This window comes from Lottia gigantea (assembly GCF_000327385.1).
Source record: "Lottia gigantea unplaced genomic scaffold LOTGIsca_74, whole genome shotgun sequence".
Taxonomy (NCBI): domain Eukaryota; kingdom Metazoa; phylum Mollusca; class Gastropoda; family Lottiidae; genus Lottia; species Lottia gigantea.
The window spans coordinates 82,396-92,708 of NW_008710478.1; the positions used below are offsets into that span (position 1 = coordinate 82,396).

The window sequence follows — 10,313 nt, forward strand, 5'->3', positions numbered from 1 at the left end:
GTTGATTTCTGGTGACTCTTAACTGATACTAATACAGGAAATGCAGGACAGTTATCAATGTAATCAAGCATTCATGAATAATATTATGATTATGCAGTACACAGTTTTGATAGTTATGAGTCAGTTCTCTCCTGGTAATTTAGGTTTTTAACTGAACATCTGGTATTTTCATCTCCTTAATGCCAACCAAAAAATATTTCACTTGGTGATTCTGTCTCAAGTTATGAGATGTACTTTTGGCATTGTAAGAAATAAAATTGATTAGAATTTGATTACATTCCAAGAATATTTTGAGTTATTTTCAAGTTTGAAGTTGAATTGAAGTTGTCTGTGAAATTTAGCCTCTCTCTGATTTGTTATTATTGTGACAATGAGAAGATTGTAACTTGTGAAACAGTGTCATACTGGTGACAGCAATATGTGATTTGATTTGATTTGATTTTTGATATTAAATTTTTGTTGTGACTCTAAGCTTGCGTCTTTTAACTTAATCCTGAGTCACAATAGCTCAGTGAGTTAGACGCTTGCTCGCTAACCTGAAGGTCTAGGGTCCAATTAGATTTTTCAACATGGTTTCCCACTATCAGTAATGCAGGTCAGAGGAACTGACATGGAATAGCGTCTATTGTTCAGATAGGAAAATAAGCAGTCTGAGCTTGTTACTCTTAACTAATTGTGATCTGATTTGATATATATATATGGTATTGAATTCTTGATTTTATTCTGACAATGTCAAAATTGTGACTGGAAAATTGACTTTTTATATGTGATACTTTGTGATACATTTTAAAAAATGATTGTTACTTTTGGGATGCCATATGTTTGTAGAATTACTGAAAGTTTCAGTTGACTCCTACAACTGACATTGTTATATNTAAGATGCCATCTTTTTGTATAAAGTATAAGAAGTTATAGTTTAAACTTAAAATTGTGATACAATGTATATGTTGGATTAGTGATACCATATTTTTGTACTATGTTCTAAAAACTTTAGTGGATACAAGTGATGCGTTGTTATAAAGTATAAGATTTGTTAAAGTTTTAGTGGAGGCTGTAATTGTGATACAATCTAGGCCTGTGTTATGATATGATATGATATTAGTGATGATATTTTATGCTGTGTGAAACATCAATATTGATATAACAATATGTTGACAAGTTGAAAGATGAATATTAATTAGATAACAACAATGTATAAATATCAACAGGTAAAATCTATATTTTTACTAGATTATTTATTCTAGAAAGCATTATTCAATCATTTAGAAAGTAGAGTGTGTACAAGACATTATCTATAGATGTTATTAAAGGGATTGTAAAGAAGGTTTCTTATATATTTATGTGTACCAGGGACACTGATAGTATCAATTTGTACCATTCTAATTTTCAGTCAGACATTTGTGGTAGCTTCAACTCCACTCAAACTAAGTGTTTGATGACATTAATCTGGAAGGACTTGTATGAAGAAGCATATTTAGTGATTAGTGACATCATTAAACATTTGATGGAATTCAGGAACCACAGACGTCTGAATGAAAATTGGAATGGTGCAAATTGATCAATATCCCTAATACACAAAAAAAAAAAAAACCTCTTTACAATCCCTTTAAGGACTTGAATAGATAGATTTGAATATCAGAATGCATGCTAAACATCTGTTTCATATTATGTACATAACGGTATTGGAATGAATAAATTTATATCTTGCAAACATATGGGCATGTAAAGGGTACAAAAAAATGCAAATGTGTTAGGAAAAGAGAAAATGAATGGAGGGCCAAATAAGTACAATTCTCGATATTGTATAAGGTAACTTAGAGATATGGCATAAACAAAATAAGATATGAATAAATATGGCAATGAATAAATGAATAAATATGGCAATGAATAAATGAATAAATATGGCAATGAATAAATGAATAAATATGGCAATGAATAAATGAATAAATATGGCAATGAATAAATGAATAAATATGCAGTGTTTAAAGAGCTATTGATTTTAAGGAAAGGCTATGTAAGTACATGTATTTATAAGGTACAACACATCTTCACAATGTCAAGCTATTATGAAATTCGTCTTATACCTTGACTGCAATAGTCACCTTTTTTGTATCATGGAATGTAGCGATCAAAGCCTTCTACAAAATGACTGTAAACATGGCTAATCATTTACAGACTTTCTGTTTAGACCTCTGATTACAATCCAATCAAATTGCTGCTTACTTCTGTAACATGTAAAATGTGTCTGTTGCAGTCAAGGAATTATATATTCCTCTATAGGGTTCCATAGGATTTATGCCTCTATAGGGTTCCATAGGATTTATGCCTCTATGCATAAACAAATTGAGATAAGAAACTATGTGTAGTGTTTAGAGAGCTATTGATCTATAACAGGGCAATATAAGTATATCTATAATTGTCGAGTACTGGTAGATAGAGAAGTTATATGTTACATACACTATTATTGATTTTAGACAGACTGCTTGTTTGTCAACCAGTTGTCATTATATTCTCTTTACAAATTGTCTGCTCGATGTTCTAAATAAATCCTTCCTTAAAACATTGTGCAGCGTTGGTTCCCTAGGATTCAGTAGAAATAATGGCTTAAATTCGTCAACCTTGTGAAGTATTCAAAGCTAGACTTAAGTCAATTGTGTTGAATAGTGAAATGGATTAGTTATGAATTGAATGGATATGAAGTGAAGATTGAATATAGGATTTAGTATAACTAGTCAATATACAAGAATGTCAAGGACTCTTTGATTCCGCCAGACTGACCTCGCAGTTCAGTTGGGAGTGATGCCAGAGTGTATTAGAACCATAGATCAAATTTTGGAAAGTGAAAATAAAATAAGGAGTGTATGGATATCAAAAGTAACCAGAATTACAAGGGACTGGTTAATAGTGCAAAGAAAATAATTCTAGAACACCAAGACATAAAGTTTTATGATCAGTGTTAAAAGAATTTTGTAAAATATTTATTTCTTTAGGAATGTAGGATTCTCTTGAGAGTTCTTTACTGTGTATCTGAGACAAAACAATAATTTAGGAATTAATTGTTGTCTGTATTTGGATTATAGATTTTTGAGAGTGAATAGATTTATATCATGGCTGAAAGACTGATTTCCTCCAATATTCACGGATTAGGTCGATCATCTTCATTCAGATTATTTGTAAATATATTTTCTTCCTTGTGGACGGAAATTTGACATCATTTTTCGTGGTTGACTCGTATATAGAATAATAATAATAATAATAAAAAACACTTTATTTTACATGGGTCAGAATAAGGACTAATACACTATGACAAGGTCCTGTCTAACATTCAGCCCATGGGGACAAACATAGACTCTTTATTTTACATGGGTCAGAGTAAGGTCCCATACTCAAAGACAAGGTTCTGTCTAACATTCAGTCCATGGGGACAAACATAGACTCTTTATTTGACATGGGTCAGAATAAGGTCTAATACACAAGGATATGGTCCTGTCTTAACACAGGGACAATATAATGATATATATAATAATACATTACATTAGTATTAGTCAAAATTCTTTGAGAATTGCAAATGGCAGCCATTTTCATAATGTTGAAAATTAAGGATCACGTCCCCTATTAGTATTCATTTCTTCAAAATTCTTTTAACTTTGCAACTGGCAGCCATTTTTATATTTTAAGTAAATATTTTTTCAGAATTTATTTTGGCAGCTGTATTAATTTTTAATGTTGCTATATTTTCAGAATCTAGGAACGCGGTCGTATGGAGGAGGAAGTACATCTAGTTATGATACTGGACGTTATTCATCCACACGACCTACATCATATAATGAATATTCACGTTCTACTACCAACTTAGATACAGACTATAAAAAGGTAAAACAAGACTTCTTAAATTGTTTGACATTCATGAACGTCTTCAAGTTTCTATAATCTTTCTTCAGCGATAGTTTCAAATTTGGATTCAGGAAATATAATAGAAGATTTTAAACCCTTTTCATGTGGATTTGTTTTGTCATCCATTTCATTCCTTCAAGATCGTTCATTGTTCACACAACTCTCAATTGATAAGTCTCCATTACATATTAAAATTGTAGTTATATTTTAGTTATATTTTATCTAATAAATTATAGTTATATTTTATCTAATGAATTAATAAATTGTAGTTATATGAAGAAGAGAAATCCAGTAATGAAAAGTTACGTAAAGAATTAGAGCAGTGTAAACAGGAATTACGCGAGTCCAAGAAAGAACTGGATCGAGTTATGAGAAAACAGAATGATAGAACAGAATCAACCAATGAAAAACGAGTAAGTAGTGTATCGATTAGCTCTACAAATATGGCCCTTCCTATTTCACAGACTTGATATACAGTTGCGATATTGTTACAGTCGCTGGTTTTGAGAATTTTCACGAATTCTAGTTAGGGGGTATCGGACAAATCTGATCCTACCCAGTTACATAGGCGCGTTGCGATATCGTTACAGATAGAGCCAGACATCTATGTCACTCTTTGTGGGAATTCATTTCTTGGATTGTTACTTTCGAGAATTTTCACCAAGCTTAGTTAGGGGGTATCCGACAAATCTGTTCTATCCAGTTTGCCAGACTTAATAGACAGATGTGATATTGTCATTGTGTTTAGCACCAGACATCTATTATCGTCTATATAGCTGAATGTCATTGAAATTTAAACATCTTTTAGAAAATTAGGATGGTTGAAAAGTTACTTGAGAAACTGATACTTCACTTTGAGGTAACTTATATTGTAGGCCGTAAGATTGTCACCTGTATAAATGTGTCACAATAAATATGGGTATAGGAATATACCTGTAGAATCATCGGTACTTTAAAATGATCATAAAATACAATATTAAGATCTTTGATTGGTTGATCTGATTGCAGTGAAAATGTCAACCAATCAGATTTGTTGAAATGATACATACGTTACAAATTATGATCTTTTCGACGACGTTCATCATTTTGTATTTTTTTTCAGGAAAAACGAACTTTAGAAAGAAAAATATCTGAGATGGAAGAAGAACTGAAGGTTTGTAGATTGTTTTTGTCCCTCGTAGAATTTACCATATTCTATTTATTACTATCTTAGTTATTGAAATAGAATATTGCCCCGTGAGATTTGAAGGTAAAACTGATCAAGGATTCGAAAGAGCTGCTGAAATCGCAAGCTACATTGTGTGAATTTTATATATCTTAGAATTACATACATTTGATTGCAAAAACATAAGCAGCAATTGGATTCATCGTACATCGTAGTTGCACAAGACTGTGTTTGCGTGTTTATTTTGGAGATTTGACCACAAACAGGACCCCATACAAAGGGAGTGCCAAAAATATACAGTGAAATATATTTTGAACATTTAAAGTTGCTGTCTGATATTGACCAAAACCAATGATACCTTATTTGTCTGTAACAAAATATCCTCTGCTTTTTCCCCTGATGCTCCATCTTGTCCATGTATTCTCATGCTAGCGTTCATTTACATCACCCAATCAAACCGACAAAATAAAATAATAATTAAAAAGAAGTGATAGTAATTGTATATCAGGCCTTTCAATGAATTTGGAAATTCAATATTTTAAAAAAAAATTCTCAAAAAGAAAATTCTTATTTAGAAAAAAGGATACTGCATTTTTATTTCAGGCCTCTTGATGAATTCTAAAATTTGATATTTTACCAAATTTTGTTAAATGTGACAAAAGATTATTTTTGATTAAAGCCACAGTCATTGTCAGACAGTTGGTGTTTAATTGATATTTTGAGATTCTCGTGTGACTTACAAAATCAAAATTTAGCAGATCCAAAAGATTTTGGTTTGAAAATTTTAAAACCCTTTTCCTGTAGAATTATTTTGTCATCCATTTCATTCCTTCAAGATCGTTCATTGTTCACACAACTCCAAATTGATAAGTCTCCATTCCTCTTGTAGCAAATGGGAAAGATAAAGGCTGAAAATGCCAAATTAAAAGATGAAAATCGTGCCCTAACTCGTGTGGTGTCCAAACTATCGAAATAGGTAACATGCTCAACAATTTTAACTTAAAATCCTTTCCATATTTATAATATTTTGAACCTGCCAGTCGAAATATTGATGCTTTATGTAGTCTTCATTTTCAAGATCATTTTCGAGATTGATTTTCACAATCTGGCTATTGGCACGTAAAAAGGAAAGCTTAAACCTGAACTTTATTCAAATTTTTATTTTTATTTATTATAAATTATATGTATATATGAAATAGAATATTGCTTCAACTTGAAAAAATAGTTAAGTTTGTTGCATTTTCAACCAGTTTTAGTGATATTTTTGAGAAAAAAAATTTTCAATATTCCAAAATGACAGCAGGATATTAAAGTGCTCTTCAGGCAAATCCAGCCAAATTAACGTACCTGGTGTATGTTACCTTGCCTTTCACACGTTATTTTTACAACCAAAAAATGTCCTTAACTTTTGTTTTTCTCTAATTTTTATTCCTTTGTAACATGGAAAGGGTTTTAAGATGATTTGATTGGTCGATTTTGTTAGAGCATGTCAACCTCTATGGTCTGGTAACCATTGGTAACCATGGCATGTAACTGCCTCCCTCTAGTGTCCAAATAATCGTTCCACTCATATTTTCAGTCACTTGAATTGCTGTTTCAAAATTGTTAACTAACGTTTAATTTTAAATATTATTAACCTTACTGTACTAATTTTTTTTGCCCTAATAAATTTTGATTAACATTTCTTGAAAACAATGCCAAACTTGCATATTTTCATATCTATCTAGCCTTCTTAAAGTAATCAATATTTTTTCATCTGAATTTGGGATATGATCATCCAAAATGAACTGAGCTATGCTGAAAATATATATACTTGGTGTTGTTTTAAAAGATTAACTGGTTTTTCCCTGTACAGATATTTTTTGTGTTCTTCATGTTTTTTTTCACATTTTAAAAGATACAGTTTACCTTTATAATAACTCGAGTTTCCTAATAGGAAAATAGTCTTAGAAACCAATTCCATACATACTAGAATTGGGTAACAGGTTTTCTCCGATAGTACCCTCTCCTTATGTGATATGATATGGGGAAATTAAATTATATTTATCTAAAGAGAGCATGTATGATTTTGTGAGACTTGTACTGAATATAAACAAAGTGGTAATTAAAGATTTACACTGAGATACTTCTCACTTCCCAGAGGGCACAAATACATTATAAATATATCTTGAGAGTTTGAAATGGGAATAAAATGATTAAAGTAGTGTTGTTATCCATCCAAATTGTCCTCATTGCACACTGCATGATAGTCATTAGCCCACACATGATGTGAAATAGTAAGACTTAAAACTATTAAAGAGTTGTTGCCCTTGATATGCAAATTAATATATCACAGAGTAGAAGCTACTCCATTTCTTTGTCCAGTCAGTAAGTTTGTTTACTCTGCTCATAAACAACTTCAATTTTGAAAAGTAACCCTGTATCCATTTAAGCTATCCTGATGAAGATTGTTTAGCTGAAACACTGGAGATAATCTCTAGTCAATTGAAGTAATCTGTATTTATAGAATATGTTATATCTTTCAGAAAATGGAGTCATTAAAGGCGGATAATAATCGTTTGAAGGAAGAGAATGGTGCTCTTATTCGTGTTATTAGTAAACTGTCCAAATAGACATCAACCCTTCATCTATCAGCTCAAAATATACTGAAAATATACAACAAAAAAACGTGATAGACTTATAAATATAATGACGATATACTCGGAATAGAGAATTGGAATTTTATCATGGATATTCCTCGGACGATCAACTCGGAAACATTCTCCATTATTCCATATTATCATCTTCCATCATGGACTCACAGACATGCTGTCACCGACTTATTCACTCGTAAATTGTGTAAATCACAATAATATTATTATTATTATTATTATTTAAAACTAGGTCACATGGTTTCCCTAATTGGCCAATCACGACACAGATGTTTTCAAAATTTAAATTTGAATTTTGAAGACATTTTAGTAATGTGTCATTAGCTTAGAGTTTCTCCCCACCTTTCTGACCCTTTTTTATTTTGTGCCCCTCCCCCTTTCACTGATACTTGCCCCTTTTTGATCCAGATATGATTTCTTTCCTCATAAAATCTCTCACTATGCCTCAACAGGCCAATCCTTATGTAGATTTATGTATGGGCCCTTATTCTTAAAATCCACTCTGGTTATAGGGGTTGAAAGTCGAAATTCTCTTGCCTTGAGGAATATTTGAACTTGTAGCACCAAACTCCAGAGGATGAAGGTTTCAAGAATGAGGGCCCAGTCTTTCAACCAATGGTTTCTATACAAAAAATCTTGCACAAAATAGTGAAATATGCAGGGGGACTACTGAAATTTATGGTAAAAGCCTTAAATTTTGCATATTGCATATTTTCACTGTATTGTTTGTTTTTTCTTTAAGAAAAACATTTAACATGTATATCAATTTCATTTCACACAAGACGCGTATCAAAATCATGCTGGTATTTACAGAAATTTTCAAAATTCTCTTTATATTTACACGTTGAAGGTTGAAAACACTCTGTGAAGTATGAATGTTAATGGCTTTAAGAAACCAATTTGTGAGAAATTAGGAACTGATAAAATCCCTTGGTGAGGAGATTTTCCGTTTTTCTTTTTTACAAATGTCTCAACCAATCTTATGCTAATAAAGAATTAAGAACAATTTTGAAAATTTCTGTAAATCCACACCCCTTAAATATCATCTGAGTTGATTGGAGAAAAATGAATGTGAAAAATACATGAATCACAGGGATGATTAGATTTATATCAGAGCTGATCAAAAAAAAAAACAGCAGATTTCATACAATTTGGAGAAAATTTATTTTTCTCATAAAATCTTTCGTTTAATATTTTCGAATTTTTTTTCTGAAAAATTTGTAAATATTTTTATTTATGTCGTTCGTTTGTTTGGGTATAATTTTTTATTTCTAATTTTTGAAATATATATTTACATTGGATTTGCACTTTGAGAAAATAACCGTTTTTTTACCTCCTGTTTTTGCTACAGGGTAAACTTTTTTCAAAATTATTATTTTTTTTGTAAATAGTTTTAAATTCGCTTAAGTATTTTGCTTGATTCCCTTTTTGTATATTTTTCCATTTATTTGATTCCTATTATAAAGGTATATTTCATTTTTTGAAGACTTGCAACTTTTTTGCAAGAAATTATAAATTTGAAAATAAGCCTTCATTTTCATCTCAGTGAGTTTTTGGGTGAAATTTATAATTAGCATCAATCAACACCTTGCTGCAATGGAGCATAAAAGAAACATTGTACCATCATAATGATAATGTTGTGAAAATATCTGATTTTAAGAGATTTTTGGTTTTCAAATTTTCTAAATTATTTGAAAGATTTTGGTACTTTTTAAGACGAAATTTATTAAAATACAGAACAGAAATTGTTTTGAAATTTGAATTGTGGGATTGTTTGAGATACGTTGTGTACAGTTTGGTGTTGTAATGTGCGTTTGTGAAATGAAATTGTTAAATATCGTAAATGAATATCCACTATATTATTAATTCAAGATAAAAATATTTGATTGTGTTGCGACATTAATATATATCTAACTTCTAGATTAGAGTCTACTGTAATAATTAGGTCTTGACAAAAATTTTAAAAATGAAAAAAAAATTATAAAAGAGTGTCTATTTATTTCGTGTAATTTTTGTTTTTTGTATTTTTTTCTTGCTTTTCTTTTTATTGTACTTTGAACTTTGACCCTTCTATCCACTCTCCTTGCGATGGACGAATTAATTTCTAAATTGCAAGCGAGTATCTTTTGTTGTACATTAGTGGGGAGAAATTTTGAAAAATCAAGAACTGTAACTCTTGGCCTGATTGATCAAAGGGAGACTACTGTGTTGACCTAGATACTTCTGTTAATTTGAAGCAGAAGTATTAAGATGCAGGCGGAGGAAGCCAGCTGATTCAAAATGTTAATATTCATAGCATATTGTACTATATTATTCAAATAGTCAAACCTGAAATTAGCTTTGTTCTTTTAGGTGCTAAAGGCAGACATTTTACTGAAGACTCTGACATCCAGCCAGGGAGATTGTCTCCATTATCCAGGCACAAACAGCACAAAGAAAGAAATGTTGAAGAAGAACTGGTGCTAATAATCTAATTAGTGTAAATTAAGATTTAAATGGTTATAAGTAATTGTTTGAAGGGTTAAACTAAGCTTAATTCTATATTTTTACAGCTTGTGGGACTCTTTGTTAGCTTATATACTAAAATATATAATTTGAATTTA

The 10,313-nt window shown here is 30.7% G+C and overlaps 1 protein-coding gene across 1 annotated transcript; it reads left to right on the forward strand.

Moving 5' to 3' along the window:
- Positions 1-1,190: 1,190 nt before the first annotated feature.
- On the forward strand, positions 1,191-9,672 carry LOTGIDRAFT_236050 (hypothetical protein; the record flags this gene model as incomplete). Its single annotated transcript, XM_009066186.1, has 5 exons — positions 1,191-1,208; positions 3,742-3,873; positions 4,164-4,307; positions 4,997-5,047; positions 7,585-9,672. The coding sequence occupies 5 exons, from the start codon at positions 1,191-1,193 to the stop codon at positions 7,669-7,671; spliced, it is 432 nt and encodes a 143-aa protein (XP_009064434.1). The 3' UTR covers positions 7,672-9,672.
- Between the last annotated feature and the right edge of the window lie 641 nt (positions 9,673-10,313).